Source organism: Pectinophora gossypiella, chromosome 20 (assembly GCF_024362695.1).
Source record: "Pectinophora gossypiella chromosome 20, ilPecGoss1.1, whole genome shotgun sequence".
Classification (NCBI taxonomy): Eukaryota; Metazoa; Arthropoda; class Insecta; order Lepidoptera; family Gelechiidae; genus Pectinophora; species Pectinophora gossypiella.
The window spans coordinates 8,384,791-8,402,354 of NC_065423.1; the positions used below are offsets into that span (position 1 = coordinate 8,384,791).

The following is a 17,564-nucleotide window of genomic DNA, read 5'->3' on the forward strand; positions in this document are numbered from 1 at the left end:
GCGATTTGAAGGCTTTCATTGTTTGTTTATATATTCTTCTATCGTGTGGGTTGTGAGGTGGAGTACCAACCTCATTAACCCTGGTGTCAGGGTTACTATTGACCCACAAAGGCCCCTGACATGACTCATGTAATGACTACTTACGTAAGTAGTAACCGGAACCAACGGCTTAACGTGCCTTCCGAAGCACGGATGGTCTTACTTTCGGACAATCAGGTGATCAGCCTGTAATGTTCTAACCAAACTAGGGATCGCAAAGTGATTTTTGTGATATGTCCCTACCGGGAATCGAACCTGGGACCTCCGGATCATGAATCCAACGCTCAACCACTGGACCACGGAGGCCGTTATCAGATCAAAAATAAGGAATAAAAGGAGGTTCTTGAAATACGTATATGCTGAAATACTGACATAAAATATAAAATTACAAACATACACACATACAGGAATATCTTTTATTTTATTTAGTTTTTTATTAAAAATATATTATACTTTTCAGGACGTTCATTAAAAACATATACTTAATTAGAAAATTCAAAATGTGCTTTAACTTCGTATCCATTTTTTTTTTTTATGTGTTACCTGATTACCTTACCGGTTCCAACTGAAAATCAGCGTCATAGTCTAAGCTATGGCATTATGCTGAGGTGGAACGGCATACATTCATAATTGTATAATAATTATTAATAATACAATTGTTAGTATTGTAAGAATATTGAATATTTTGTTTTAATATGTGAAAACAATAAGTATGTCGAATAAATATTTTTTCTTTCTTTCAAAGCGCTGCAGACAAAAGAAACGCACTTTCTGGTCCCAATTTTACCCCTTTAGAACGGATACTGAGTCCGGAAGCGGGAAAAATGAAATGCCTATCACATACATAATGTATTTATTTACCCAAGCAAAACCCAAACGTCAGCAATAACATTTGATTCTGACAACCGGATATGTGTCACATTAGGCACAACAGTTTTTGTTGCATTTAATTATTCATTAATCGTTTTGATCATCAAGTAACTAGTTTTCTTGTGCGCATAACCTCTTTGTTTTCCGAACTGACAAACATGCACCCATCTCTGTCTTTTATAAGATAATTATACAGTTATCCTTGTCTTCTGGCTATCGCAAACTTGACCTTACAGATGATTAAATAATTCCCTTTTGTCATTCTCAAAGTATCGTGCGCAGGAGTAGCGCGTCGCGATTTTTTCCTTAACAAAAACGATTTTTCGAAATCGTTTGGACTTTTGTGATAGTTTTCGACGTATTTATATCATAATGGTAAGATATCCGTTTAATTTTTCGAGAATTTTCTGCGTTTTTCCGATGTTTGGCAAATGTTATTGTTTTTGAAGCGGTTGAGTTATTAAGTGTAGTTTCATCGGTTGATTATGAGGAAGTTTACACGTAAAAATGTATTGTGAAGTGTTTTGTGGTTTTTAAAAAATGTGTGTGTTTAAAAATGGCTGGCAAAGGTTGGAAGACCGGTTTGATGACGGTAGACGTTGACACGTCCGAGGTATGGAGTTAATATTCTATATTATTACATAATGTAAATAAAGAAGCTATAGGCAACTCAATCCGTGAAGACTACTGTGTTTTTCTTCATAATGATAAAGGTATGTACTTAAATCATATCATCTCGAAGAACAGCAAGTCTTGACTCCATCGTCCATCGGTTGTTCGAAAGATAGTTCAAATCGTAAGTTCCAGCAAAGAAGCAATGTATTTCAATATATTAATTTGCACATGTAAATTACAGTTATAAATAGTGTGCACGAGTGCGGAAATAGCATAACTTACTAGTACTACCACATTTAAGTGCCTACTTAAGAATCATTTTTATTAACTGTGAATTCAAATCATATGTTCAAGCAAAGATATTTTAAAATATTAAAAAACCGTTTAATAATTTACATGTAAATTATAGTTATAAATAGTGTGCACGAGTAAGAAAATAGCATATACTTACTAGTACTAGCACTATTTTGTGCCTACTTAAGATTTTTTTTTTTAAAAAGTGTGAATTTCTAAACCAACCATATTCTATTAAAATTATTACATGTTAAATAACTTCCTTATTTTTTATAGTCTGTTAAAACCGTTATTTTTGGCAAGCAGAATCTCAAATCCTTTGCGGACAACTCAACTAATAGCCACATAGCTTATGTCTAACGGCTAGACAGAACCTTGATACCTACGTTCTACTTCTCCCGTGTGTGTTATGAGGTGAATGGCCGACCTCATTAGCCTTGGTCAGGGTTACTATTGAGCTGCCAAAGGCCAACCTGAGTCAAATAACGACCACATGCTTACTTAAGTAAATGTTTATTTATTTAAGTAAAAAACCGGACCTGTCAAATCTTCAGGTTAGGTAAGCTGACCCTGTGAAAACTGGATAACACTGGGGAGATGAGTAGTTGAGTACCTATCTAGTGTTAGATAGAAAAGAATCGATCGACCTAATATCGACTGATACATCACTATGTTAATGTTACAACACTAGCTCACATACTTTAACAGAATTCTGAATTCTTACCGCGCATTGAGACGATTGTAAAATGTTATCTTATTGAAATATAATCAATAAATTGTACTAAACTGGTCACTGTTGGATACTGGGTACAGTCATGAGCAATATAATGTACCCACTTTAGGACTCTGTCGCACACATATTTGACATTTAGTGAGACTTATAGTTCTATTTCTCAAAAAAGTTAATGTGACATGGTACCAAAGTGTATAATACATATTAATGCTCGTGACCGTATCTACTTAGGTAGTTATATGTATATTACCAGTAGGTATATTCTTTGATCATCGTAATATTTGTTCATCTCCTTTAGGCTGCGTTTCCATAGACGCAGAACTGTGCGGAGATGTGCGGATTTGACCAATCACAGCGTTCGAGAGAGCGAAAAACGAAGACGCTCTGTCACTCTCTTCCTCACGGTGATTGGTCGATTCCTACACATCTCCGCTCAGCTCCGCATAGCTCCGCGTCAATTGAACGCAGCCTTAGAGCGATACTTTTACCAGTCCGAAGCTTGCGACAGGCTTGCTTTTTTATTGCACCTATCTTTAGCTTCAGAGCCTTTACGTATATTTCTTATGCCATTTTAATATACACCTTATTTCAAACAACATTAGGGCTTGTGTGGGTACCCATGCTTATAGCAAAATCCTAACCTTAGCACGTTGTAATAGGTGCTATTCAGGCAGACTATGATGCACAATACCAGTTTGTTGGTCATAACTTTTATTATTTCATCTTGCAATGAAATGTTATCCTAAACGCAACGCAACAAATTGAAATGCGAACAACCGCAGTTTGAAACTGGTTTACTCTTCTCAATTTATGAGGCTAAATAAGGTTGCTTGAAGAGTGTACGCAGGACTTCAAACCCACCTATCGAGCAGGCCGATCCTGGTTTCAAATACGGGTACTTTATACGTATTTCAAGAACTCCTTTTTTTCTTTATTTTTGACCTGATACCGGCCTCCGTGGGCCAGTGGTTGAGCGTTGGGCTCACGATCCGGAGGGGGACATATCACAGAAATCACTTTGTGAAACCAGGAGGTTTGGTAAGGACATTACAGTCTGATCACCCGATTGACCAAAACACATGGGAAGGCTGGTTAAGGCTGCAGTCTCCGCAAAATTTAGTCGTTGCGAGTTTTTGGTGACAATTATTTTCCATTTTTAAGCAATATTACGATATTCCCTTGACTGCCGTTTATTGCCGTTGGTCCCAGTTACAACTTACTGGTGTATATGTATGTACGTAGTCGTTACATGAGCCGTGTCAGAGCCTTTGACGGCTCAATAATAACCCTGATACTAAAGTTGCTGAGTTGATCATCTACCATCCACCTCACAACCCACACTTTGGTTGATTTCGTCTATGTGGTTGCAGGTATACGACTCTGAACCTTCTTTAAAAGGTAATGGTAGGTGGAATGAATTGGTAACCACAAAGTTGTTAGAGTCGATTTTGAATAAGATCGCATAGCACGACCGCAGACCGCAAATGACATTATTACTTTCTATAAAACTTACCTAAAACTTATGTACTATGTACATTAGAAACTCTTCTGGCCGAGATTGAAAACTCTAGCCACGTACCGGTCGCCAAAGAGGATGAGCCAGCCCTGACTTCGAACCAATTCCTGTTGAGGTCGTTTGCCTCTCTGTCAACTCCGGAGTCTTCGAATGACGATCTGATCAGCAGGCAAGCGAGAAAGAAGGCCATTCGTCTCGCTGATGAGTTTTGGGCGATGTCCTATATATGTCCCACTGCTGGACACAGGCCTCCCCTCAATGAACCGAAGGAGTATGGAGCATACCCCACGCTAAAAGACACCTCCATAGGACACCTAAAAGACACCTTCAACCTGCAGTGGTGAGCACCACTGGTGATGGTGGTGTTTTTACCGTCCACCAAAGCACGGAACCATCTTACTTTTTCGGACAATCAGGTAATTCAAGCCTGCATATCCTTACCAAACAAAGGACAGTCTCACAAAGTGATTTCGACAATGCCCCCATTGGGAATCGAACCCGGACCTTCAGATCGTGAGCCCACTAAACCACAGAGGCTGTATGATTAACAAGTTCAGTGAAAAATCGCAAAACGGAACGGAATGTCGCAGAGACTGGTGCCGATTCGGGCAACCACAAACTTTACATAGTTGGACATGACTAAAACTAGCTTTATCTCTTTCTTGCGCTTATTGTTAGTGAAGGACGGATATCTACTACAATTAGTTTGTATGTGTCCGCTCTAGTAGGCACCATTGTATCCAACCAACATCGTGGGCATTCGTTGACCATATCCATTCCAAGCCTTCGTATCAAAGCGTTATTATTGTCTTCTAGGAATTTAAAAAGGTCAAATTGAAGCAATTATATTCATCCAAAAAGTCAATATTGCAATTTGACACTTTTGTTTATAATAAAATTAAGCGCGCAATGACATCAAATGTCAAATAGCGATACTTATTGGTTTTTTTTTTGACGAATGGCTTTAATGTGGCTGTTTTAAACGTGTTCAGTCCACATTAGTTTTTAGTTTTGAAGACCTAGAATGACGTACATTGACCAAATTGGAGCTTAGATGTCCTTAGAAAAGGTTTAGTACGATCTACTCCGAACCGGCGGCGTCCGTGTATGAAACGATTGATAAATGTGGAGGAAGCAAAAGAAGTGTGGATCGAAGCAAATGGAATTCCACAGTCTCTGCTTACCCCGGTGGGAAACAGGCGTGAGTTTATGTATGTATGTAGTAAATAAAAAAGTAACGGATAATAGCGTCAGAGCACTAGCAGAATGTTCGTTGAACCAAGTGTGTCTATTTTTATTTCGTCCATAGAGGCAGTGGGCAGACGCCATTATCTTACAATACTCGTACTTAGATGAGAAACTGGTTTTGCAATGCGGTTTTCCGATGCGTCGAGATATTAACAAATTATGACAAATTAAGTAAGTACTGGGAAAAATCAATTGAAAATTTTGGGTTTTAGTGTTTGATGGGTGTAATCGACTAATCGTTTCTTTTCACATCATTGAGGGACTTTCCAGGCTAGGTTCCCCAAAAATAATTAAAGATGGCGGTGTCCAGATTTAACGTGTTAATTAAATTTTCTCATTAGTCGCGTACGGTCACGAGCATTAATATGTATACACTTTGGTATCATGTCACATTAACTTTTTTGACAAATTGAACTGTAAGTCTCACTAAATGTCAAATATGTTAGTGCGACAGAGTCCTGAAGTGGGTAAATTATTGTACATAATTATTCAATGAGCCGAGGTTCGCGCCCATCTGGGTACCCACAGGCCTGTTGTCTTAAATTAAGTACCAGGTGAGAGCCCTCAGCGCTCCTGATTTGTCCGGCCAAGTAGTTAATGCTATTTTCGGCACTAATTACTTAACTGGAAAATAAGCTTAATACATTAAAGACAATTTCATAATGTCGTAAATAGACCGCTGCAGAAAGTTAACAAAGTGCTTATAAAGAGTTCATTTCCTACTTTGGCCCACTTCTGAGTTCGATTCCGGTTGTCCTTTCAACGGCGCTCGGAAACTTTCGTTCATGCAACAATTATTGCGTTAACCATTGTCACAAGACCCCTGACATGTTATTTATGACTATACATAGATATTTAGTATAGAGAGATGCCTCTTTGAATGATTCGCCCGCGTTATTCATTCATTTTAAAATTCACAACTGTCAATTCTTTCGTTCCTCTCTTTCGTTTTTGGTGGATAAGAAAATGACAGGTGTAATTTAAAATAAAATTAGGAAGTGTCTGCAGGAATCAGAAGACAACTTTACAAGTAACATTTAACATAAGCTCACGACTACTGGGGTAGTCCGAGGTACATCCATCGCTAGATGAACTAAGTATCCACGCCTCACCGAGCTTTATATTAGACCAACATGATAGGTGAGCCGTATCGCCGTCTAGAATGGTCAAGCCAACTATTAATAACTCATTTGCAACTGAGCACTCATTGATACCGAGGTGCGTACCAGCACACCCCGTTAATTATTAGAGGGAATTACTTACTTTTTTATTACTTCTTTTATGTAAAAACAAAAAACGTTAGAAGCTTTTTAAAGTCAAGACGCACTTAATACGAAGATTAAAATGAAGTTATGTGGCGGACCCAACTAATTGGCAGCTAGTTCCGCCCACATGCAACAGATGGCGTCACCATTCAATAATGATAATAGTCCTGAAACGCGCAAGCAAAGTTTACATAGCGCGACGCATATATATACTCGTACAACTTCCAACATAACTCAAGTGTATCGTCGACCGCTAGTCACAATACTACTACTTACGTAAGTAGTCGTTACATGAGCCATGTCAGGGGCCTTTGGCGGCTCAATAGTAATAATAACCCTGACACCAGGGTTGATGAGGTTGATAATTCGCCTCACAACCCACACGATAGAAGAAGAGTCACAATACCAACTTGTGGCTAGCGGGGTTCGGTACCCCGAAAAACATCCTTTAGCCAAAGTGACTCCTATTGTGTCACTGACATCCTAGACTCACATTCGCTGAGGAGTTTTTCTAAAAAACGACTAATAGGAGTATTATTTTCATTAGTTTAATCTTCTTCTGTTAACTGTATTTATTAAGAGCAATGATTCCAAGTTCCGAAGATACTGGTTATTTATTATCGTATCGTTTTCCTCGTACAGTCATTGAACTTCCACCGTTTCGGCCCCAACTAGTTTACCCAATATTGCCATCAGCATAAACAGCATCACGCCTGTATCCGAAGAGGTAGGCAGAGGTGCATAGAATATATATATACGTACAATACACCCACTCCGCGCACCAGCTATGTTTAAATCCCATGTAATAGGAGGCGAGCCTATTGCCATTAACCGGGACACAAATCCTGTAAAATGTATGATAATCAATTATCTATGATCAACATGATTTCAAACTCACAAAGTCATTTTAGTGGTTATCAGCTATTGGGTCGAGTACTACGTTCAAGATAAATTATGAAATTCTGATTACTAAACAAAGACAGATCTAGAACTAACGAAAAACATTTTCTTTTTTCTATTTCACTTATTTATGAATTTTAATAAAGAAAAACGTAATCATAATTCCGACATTTTATCACGTTTTTCTATGACGTCACTGTGTGCTTTTTCATGCAAATTCCATAGTAATTTCGTGTTCAGTAAAAAGTAACTGATTTGACTAGTTGGAAACTAACCTATTCAGTATAATACCTAAGATAATAATAATAAAATATAGGAATAGATAGATAAACAATATTCATAAATAATTATATAGGTACTTCTTCTTCTATCGTGTGGGTTGTGAGGTGGATTACCAACCCCATCAACCCTGGTGTCAGGGTTATTACTAAGCCGCCATAGGCCCCTGACATGACTCATGTAATGACTACGTACTTACATCAGTAAGTAGTAACCAGGACCAACGGCTTAACGTGCCTTCCGAAGCTCGGATCATCTTACTTTTTGGACAATCAGGTGATTAGCCTGTAATGTCCTAACCAAACTAGGGATCACAAAGTGATTTTTGTGATTTGTCCCCACCGGGATTCGAACCCGGGACCTCCGGATCGTGAACACAACGCTCAACCACTGGACCACGGAGGCCGTTCTTTATATAGGTACTTGCAGTTGTAAGGGGTGTAACATCCCGGTTGAGTTCAAAAAAAAACAACAGTTGTAACCAAAATGTACCACATATAATAGTGAAAACATTTGCAAAATGTGGAACTACAAACACTAATATTCTAGCCTCAAAGGATAAAGTACAAAGAATGCGCCTAAAGATAAATTTCATCAAGTGACATAAAACATGTAAGGAAAAAAAATAAACAATAAACAAAGTGTAAATATCCGTACAGGTGCTTAACTTATAAAATGTAGGTTAGGAATTAGTCCTTAGCTAAAAGCAAAAAAAATAAAATAAAATAAAACAAAACAAAAAAAAGTTATTCAAAAACTGAACCCCGCGAGGATTCGATCCCGGGTGCCGCAGAGTGGTACGACGGTTCCTAGACCGCTGCGCTACCGCGTGCTCAATTAAAGCGGCGAAAAGGCCGGCTACGTTCGATGAATCTTCAGTGCAATAGATTATTCCTCGTCATAGATAAAATCCGAAATGCCTTCCAAACCGCAGACTAACTTTGAGGTACTTGATCACAATCACTTTATCATAACCCCAAAAAGGGCGTTTCCATACGCTGTAACAAGTAATTATGAAATGAAGTCGCACTACTTTGTGACACTAATTTTTACTGTTCAACTGCTACAAAATAACAACTAACTTACCCCGTGACAGGAACTTATTAGAACGCACAAAATATGATGAAAACTGATGAAGACTATCGCCAATTCGTCGTGAAACAAACTCACAACATTGATTTGCGAAAACAATTTCCGTATTAATGCTATCTGTCAGACAAAGAAACTTGAAGGTTCGCGGCAGCTACCCTCCGATCCAAATGAAATGTCAACAAACCTAAAATATTGAAAATGAGGTTGCCAGCGACATCTGTTGGCAGTCCTGACCATTACATTATCCCCTCACCTCAAAAGAATCCAACAGGGATTCATTAACGATTAAGATCATTGGATCAACCGTTTAAGGTCTGATGAATGCCATTTTCCCAAATCTTTACCTCTTAAGGAAACTAGTCTATAAACATCGCTCGATAATTGTTCAGAGATAACAGCTTTTTCATATTTAGGAGATAGTTTACACATAAAATTCTTGTCTGCATTAGACAAATGTTTTGTCCGTTTCCAAACTACCTCGCCGACATGATAATTACATGTACGACGCCTCAAATTGTAGTGCCGACTGTTTACCTCATAAGCTTCCTTTAATCTGCTGGAGACATCCTGAAATATTTCATTTCTAATTTTAAAGTTCCCTTCTATGGCATCTCTGTCAAAATTTAGGGTAGAACCCTTGTCTAGACAAGTAGGCTTTTTGCCATGAGTAGAAGTTTCTCGCCCAAGAAACAAATATGATGGGGTTTTTCCCGTCACTTCATGGACTGCCGTCCTAATGGCATGGCCTATATGCGGAATGTATTTATCCCACTCTTTATGGTTGTCATTGACATAGGAAGCTATGGCTGTTCCTATGACCTTATTGACACGTTCCGTGGGGTTTGCTTGAGGGTGATAGTATGGGGTATACCATAATTCTACGCCATAGCTGGCTGCTAGTTCTTTGAATTGATTTGCCACGAATTGCTTTCCGTTATCGCAAATTATCACTTCAGGCGATCCATAAATCAAAAATATTTGCTCTTCCATTATCTTCGTAATGGTTGTTGCTTTGCCATTCCTTATGGCAAATAAAAAGCAGAACTTACTAAACCAACACGACACGACTAACAACATTGTGTTTCCTGTTTTAGATCGGGGAAAAGGGCCCATTAAGTCTACTGATATTATTTGAAAGGGTTTCGAGACATCTTTATGACGACCCATCATTCCGGTTGGCTTAAGTTGTACTGGCTTATGACTACCACAGACTTCACACTTCTTTACGTAATTCTTAACATCTTGTATTAGTGAAGGCCAAAAATATCGTTGTCTTACTCTATTCAGGGTTTTCTTAATGCCTAAGTGTCCGGCAGTGGGGCAATCATGACATTCTTCTAAAACTGTAGTTTTAAGTTTTTCTGGTATAACTAATTTCCAGCTATCTGTTTCTTCAGGAAATTGTTTCAATTTCAAATATTTCCATAATCTGTTTTCACTGTACAACCAATCCAAATTGTCCTTACTGTTACGAAGCTGATCTTCTTTTGCTCTATACCACTCATCTTTGTCTTCTTCTTTAATTTCAATAATGTCAATTTCTTCCGTGATTGCCCTTGATAATGCGTCTGGCACTATGTTATCCTTGCCTTTCCTGTGAACTATTTCGTAATCAAATTGTTGTAACCGCATGGCCCATCTTGCCAATCTACCATGTGGATCTTTGTTTTTGTGCAGCCATTGTAAAGCACTATGGTCAGTTATAACCTTGAAGTGACTGCCCTCAATGTACGGCCGAAATTGTTCTACAGCGTGTAAAACGCTTAGTAATTCTCTTTCTGAAGCAGAGTACTTGCATTCCCTATCGGAAAGCTTTTTGCTTGTGTATGCTATGGGTTTTTCAACACCTTGCTCTTCTTGAATAAGAACTGCTCCTGTACCTCTGTTAGAGGCATCACATTGTACGATAAAGGGTAACTCAAAATTTGGAGTGTTCAATACTGGCGTTGATGTTAATGCTGTTTTCAAATCTATAAAGGCTTTATCAGCTTCTTTATTCCATTCAATGAGCTTTCCTTTCTTTTTGCCCTTTGTTAAGTCATGCAAAGGAGCGGCCACTATTGCAAAATTTTCTACGAAGCGACGATACCAACTGGCTAACCCTATAAATCGTTTCAACTCTGTAAAAGTGGTTGGCCGAGGATAGTTCAATATTGAATTAACCTTTTCCGGATCTGTGCGCAGACCCTCTTTGTCCACGATATAGCCTAAATATTTCAGTGATGATTTCGCAAACTCACACTTCTCCATGTTTACAGTAAGTTTAGCAGATTTTAGCTGTTCCTTTACCCAAGATAAAGTATTCAAATGCTCTTCAAAGTTACTACTACAAATAACAATGTCGTCCAAATAGGTGAATACTTTACCTTCTCGTCCTATGAATAGCCGATCCATCAGACGCTGTTGCGTTTGAGAAGCATTATTTAAGCCAAACGGCATAACTTTAAATTGATATAGACCTTTTCCTGCCAAGCCAAACGCCGTTTTCTCTTTGCTAGACTCTTCCAAAGGTATTTGCCAAAAAGCCGAACGTAAATCGATTGTTGAAAGGAATTGTGCATTTTTTAAACTATCTAATATATTGGTTACTCTTGGCAGGGGATATGAATCCTTTTTAGTGATCTTGTTTAGTTGGCGACTGTCTAAGCATAATCTGTTTTTTCCTGAAGCTTTCTTTACTAACAATACTGGAGAACGCCAAGAACTAAACGAGGGCTCAATGACATCCTTATCAAGCATTTCCTGAATTTCTTCTTCCAGTTCTTTCATAATGGGTGGTGCAAACGGATACTGTCTTTGACTTACTGGCAAGTGATCTCTAGTATCGATTCTGTGTTGTATAAGTGTCGTTCTACCGAGGCCTATTCCCACTTCATCTTCCATGGTTTTTATAAGCTCTTGTAGCTCCTGCTGCTGTTTTCTTGTGAGCTCATCGCGTGATATGATTGCATGAGGAACATCGAGTTGTGTGACCTCTTCACTTGTCAAAATGTGATCATCCAAACGTGAATCATTGATGTGACCAATTGACAAACAAAAGACCTCAAAAAAATTCATTCCAAGAATTAAATCATGATTCAACTTGTCCATAATATAACAAGAAATAACTTTGTATTCATTTCCGAATTGCACGGGCAAATGAACCATTGAATTAATTGAGTAAGGAGTGCCATCTGCCATGGTGATAATTTGTTGCGATATTTGATGAGCTCTGAGACCTAACTTGACTAAATTTGAGTAAAGATTACTCGATATGACTGAAATCGTTGCGCCCGAGTCGAGCAACCCCATGAAAGGTTTATCCATTATTTTAACTGATGCATAATAACGTTTGTCTTGTACATTTTTACTTATGTTACAGATTTCTCCCGTTGTGAAATAATTAGAGATCAAGACGAGCCAATCCTGCCAATTGTTTTCCTTAAAGACTGGAAATGATTTTACGGAGGGCAATCGACAGGCATCGCCTCCGCATTTCCGTTTCCCTGCTTACCACAAACACAATTTTTAACTGTTTGCCCGAAACGTCCACATTTGTAACAAAACATTCTTTGGCGCGGTAGTTTACAGTCTCTGAAACCATGACCTACATTTCTACAATTCCAGCATTTTATACGAGTGGCGAACTCATGACTTCCAGGTTCATGACGCGATTGCAATAGAAAAACTTGGTCAGCCTTGCCCCGGTATGCTAAGTCTGGTTCCAATGATCTTAAACGTTGGTCTGGTTCTACAAAGTTGTCACAATTTATTTTTGTTTGCTCTAATTTCCTCAATACATCAGTCAACTCAACAACTGTGCCAAACGTATCCCTACAGATAGCTTGTTGAAAATACGGTTGAATATTTTTGGTCAAAATTGCTAATTTTTGGAACTCGTTCAGTTTAACAGGTAAGCGGTTGAACATATTTTGCATAACTGAAATGTATATTAAAACATTTTCGTGTTTGCTTTGAGTTCTCTTTTTTATCTCCGACAGCAATTCATCTTGATAATACGGATTCTGAAAGGTGTATATAAGCAGGGTTACCAATTCCTTCCAGTTAGAAGCGTTTGCTCGATTGGCTCTAAACCAAATGAGAGCGTCCTCCTCAAAGAGGTCAATGGCGTAGCGGAAAAGGTCGTCATTACTAGCATTACGTGCTTCCTTGAGCTCGTCGATTCTTTCCAAGAATGCATTTATGCTCATGTTACCTTTTCCGTTGAATTTAACACCCCAATCCTTGAGCGGAACCAACTTCCTTTTATTGACGTCATCCTCGCCACGAGGAACGGTTTTGGAGGTAGAAGCTAATGGTGAACTATTGTATCTAGGACCAGGTTTTATTATATTGTGTATGACCTTAAGAGCTTCCTCTCCTAGGGATTTATGCAAAATCTCTTTATCCTCTTCAGTTAAACCTTCTGAGTCATCCTCGTCTTCCACCTCTGAAAGAGAATCTGCCAACGCCATAATTTCTCGTATCTTCCCCAGAGTGTTTATCTGTTTAAGAGTATCACCCTCCTCAACAGGAATGACGAGTTTGCAACGATTTTCTACATGAAGTAAACGAGAACGAATACGCCTGATGACTGACCGCTCCGGAACGCCTATTATTTCATTCAACGAATCTGACAAAGTTCTTAACTTAATTTCACAAGTTGTGAGTTCAGTTGAAGGATTTGCAAGGCATGACTGCGGAACCTTAAATTGTATAGAAGATTCACCCGTTGTTTCTTGACTAAAAATTTGTCTTAAGATTTTACGCATAGATTTCACCGTTTTACAATCTGTGACACCCCTACAAGCCAACTCAAATTCAAGTTCATCCTTGAGTAATGAATTAACATCCATTTTATACATACAAGTGTGAACAATTCCTGATTTCGTTAATTAGCCACCGTTAGGTCTTTATGTCTTAATAGTATTTATACCTACATAAAGCCAATGCAAATCAATCAGGTTTAACAAAATAAGTTTAAACAACCGTAGGTAGTAGTTTATAATCGCCGGAGAAATACTAGCCACTAATTAATAAGTAATAGTGAGTGGTACATTTTGTCTGCAACCTATTGTACATTTACTGTTGTAATACCCGTTGGGCGCCAATGTAAGGGGTGTAACATCCCGGTTGAGTTCAAAAAAAAACAACAGTTGTAACCAAAATGTACCACATATAATAGTGAAAACATTTGCAAAATGTGGAACTACAAACACTAATATTCTAGCCTCAAAGGATAAAGTACAAAGAATGCGCCTAAAGATAAATTTCATCAAGTGACATAAAACATGTAAGGAAAAAAAATAAACAATAAACAAAGTGTAAATATCCGTACAGGTGCTTAACTTATAAAATGTAGGTTAGGAATTAGTCCTTAGCTAAAAGCAAAAAAAATAAAATAAAATAAAACAAAACAAAAAAAAGTTATTCAAAAACTGAACCCCGCGAGGATTCGATCCCGGGTGCCGCAGAGTGGTACGACGGTTCCTAGACCGCTGCGCTACCGCGTGCTCAATTAAAGCGGCGAAAAGGCCGGCTACGTTCGATGAATCTTCAGTGCAATAGATTATTCCTCGTCATAGATAAAATCCGAAATGCCTTCCAAACCGCAGACTAACTTTGAGGTACTTGATCACAATCACTTTATCATAACCCCAAAAAGGGCGTTTCCATACGCTGTAACAAGTAATTATGAAATGAAGTCGCACTACTTTGTGACACTACTAATTTTTACTGTTCAACTGCTACAAAATAACAACTAACTTACCCCGTGACAGGAACTTATTAGAACGCACAAAATATGATGAAAACTGATGAAGACTATCGCCAATTCGTCGTGAAACAAACTCACAACATTGATTTGCGAAAACAATTTCCGTATTAATGCTATCTGTCAGACAAAGAAACTTGAAGGTTCGCGGCAGCTACCCTCCGATCCAAATGAAATGTCAACAAACCTAAAATATTGAAAATGAGGTTGCCAGCGACATCTGTTGGCAGTCCTGACCATTACACAGTGTTCTATTATTTTTGTTTTTATTTTACCTTAAATGGGTTTTCTCTTGGCCCCAGACTTCCCCGAAGGCATTGACGAGCCTTAAGATGGAGCTCAGAATGCTTGTTCACTCTGGCCTTGAAAGCACCCGGGTTATATGCATTCGGAAATACAGAAGGCAAACAATTCCACTACCTAGCAGTGCGCATAATGAAGGATGATGCAAAGCGATTTGTGCGAATAGTTGGGATATCCACCAAATAGGGATGGAACCCGGCCGTATGTCTGGAAGTCCGAAGATACAATCAAAAATCAAAATCATTTATTATTTATTGCACAAATATGGTATTTAAGGTGGTAACAATAAATAATAATATATTTAAGAACAACATATTTGGCCATAACATAGGCATGCAAATTTGTTAGTGTACTAACAAGTCAAAGAATAAAATTAAAATAGTCAAAATACAATGAAAACAAACAATAAAAAAATACACTAATAGTTAGGTATATGTCAAAAATGATGGTTATATTAAGTACATTCATTTATCAAAATTCAATAAAATCTTTAATTTTGTAAATGTTTTTTGCTAAAATCCATTTATACAATTCTTTCTGAAAATCATTCGTCGACAGTTTCTGAATGTCAAAAGGTAATTTGTTGAATAATCGCACGCACATACACATACTACCCAGATTATATTTTCGTGTCCGCGGCGTTTCTTCGAAAACTAGTCTGAAGGGGTTTCTAACACTCCGAGAGTTTGAATGTACTTCAAAGGCTTTGTAAAAAGATCAGGATGTTGTTTTACAAACACACATGAGTCATAAATACTTATATAAGGCCGGTAGTGGCAGCAAACCAAGTTTCAGGAAGAGCGGCTTACAACTCTCAAGTGGTGGTGTACCAGTAAAAGCTCTGATACATTTTTTTTGTGATATGAATGCACGTTGTAAATTTTAAAAGGGGGATGGTGGAAGATTCTTTCACGAGTCGGAAGTAGGTATGATTTGTAACGAATTGTAATTTAGTTTATTCAATATTCAGAAGCAACAAATTACGCTTCATCATCAATTTAAGAGCCACGCTCTTGTCGGTGTAGCATTTTCCATTCCAGTCTATCAAAGGCCAATTCCTTGACTTCCCTATAAGACACGACGTTAACCTTTTCTTTAATCTGTTCCATGTAAGCTCTTCTTGGTCTTCCCCTTCCTCTCTTTCCTTCTAGCTTTCCTTCTATGATGTTTTTAATGAATTCGTCGTGTCTTATTAGGTGTCCAATCATCTTGCCTCTTCTGTCCTCAATAATTCTCAGTATTTGTCTCTTTTCCCTTACTCTTACTAGCACTTCCTCATTTGTAACCCTTTCTGTCCAACTTATTCTTTCCATCCTCCTCCAACACCACATTTCAAAGGCCTCGAGTCTCTCTCTGTCCTTCTGTGTCAGTGTCCAAGTTTCACATCCATAGAGGGCTATACTCCATACGAAGGTTTTGAAAAGTAGCATGGAGAGTAAATTACGCTTATGATGCCCATAATTATGGAAGGATAATGATTGCTCTTCTGAAAGTACAGAGCCTTAAGATCAGCATCATCTCCCTACCAACCCCCTATTTATCAGGAGGTCCGCTTACCTAACTTAAAGATTACTCAGGTCCAGTTTTTACAAAAGCGTCTACCTATGTGACCTTCCGACCTGCGAAGGGAATACCAGCCCAATACAGGTTAGGTCACATACCTTCGCAACGCATTTCTCAGGAATGTCGCTTTCCTCACGATGTTTTCCTTCACCACTGAGCATGTGATAATCATATATGATCCAAACATCATGATCTCCCTAGCATCATCCCGTTTTTCACAGAGTCCGCTTACCTAACATGAATTTAAAAAAAAAACATTATTCATTTTTTATATGGTTCAAACATGAATTCGAATATTATTCCTTTAGTTAAGCGTAGGTTGGGATTAGAACCTGGGACTTCACGTGTCGACTATGGTACAATGTACAATTAATACTATTTAGACTAATCTCTCAAAGCTACCTGTATGTTTGTGACGTTGAGTAGATTACCTAGCATTAGCGGAGAACTAATTACTTGATTAGATACAACAGACTCGTGCGGCTGGAGTTGTAGACTGTTCATGTACATAATTCGATATTAAACAGCGTTGATTTTTTGATTTGTTTTGTATAGAATTTACCCGTGCTTGGGGAAACTCACAAAGAACAACTCAAGCTTGACAAAAGCTGCGGCTTCAAGTCCCGTCCGAGTCAGATTTTTTTTTATATAAATTTTCTCTTAAACAGTCTTATTACAAAAAGATAAACTAGGTTTAAAATATAATCGGTAGGTAACACGTATATAAATTAAAGTTTATAAACTAAAACCCGACTACGAAATGTCTCGCTCTAAAAAGTACCTATTAAAACCAGAAAATAGGTTCTCTGAAATTATTTCGAATTTAATTATTTTTTTATTTGTTTTTATTTTGTGTAACATCACTATTCGGAAGAATTTCAGAAATAATATATGTAATTATATTCTCTTGTTTGATACTTTTTAGAGCCTGACATTCCGTAGTCGGGTTTGAGTTTTTAAACTTATATTTTTATTTACATTATTTTGAAAGTTTTATCTAAATCGGCTTCTCAGATATGGTAAAAATACATTATTATGGAACAATAACAGTTAAATGATCGCATTGATGTCTTTTGTCTGAAGAAAGCCTTTACC

General features: G+C 37.9%; 1 protein-coding gene across 2 annotated transcripts in view; it reads left to right on the plus strand.

Annotated features, from left to right (window-relative positions):
• Positions 1-1,147: 1,147 nt before the first annotated feature.
• LOC126376003 (serine protease gd-like) overlaps positions 1,148-17,564 on the plus strand; it is a 49,907-nt gene continuing 33,490 nt past the window's right edge. For both annotated transcript variants that reach the window (XM_050023148.1, XM_050023149.1), the window contains exon 1: positions 1,148-1,284. In XM_050023148.1, the coding sequence (XP_049879105.1) occupies positions 1,282-1,284 (3 nt within the window). In that variant the 5' untranslated portion in view covers positions 1,148-1,281. The remainder of the gene's footprint in view (positions 1,285-17,564) is intronic.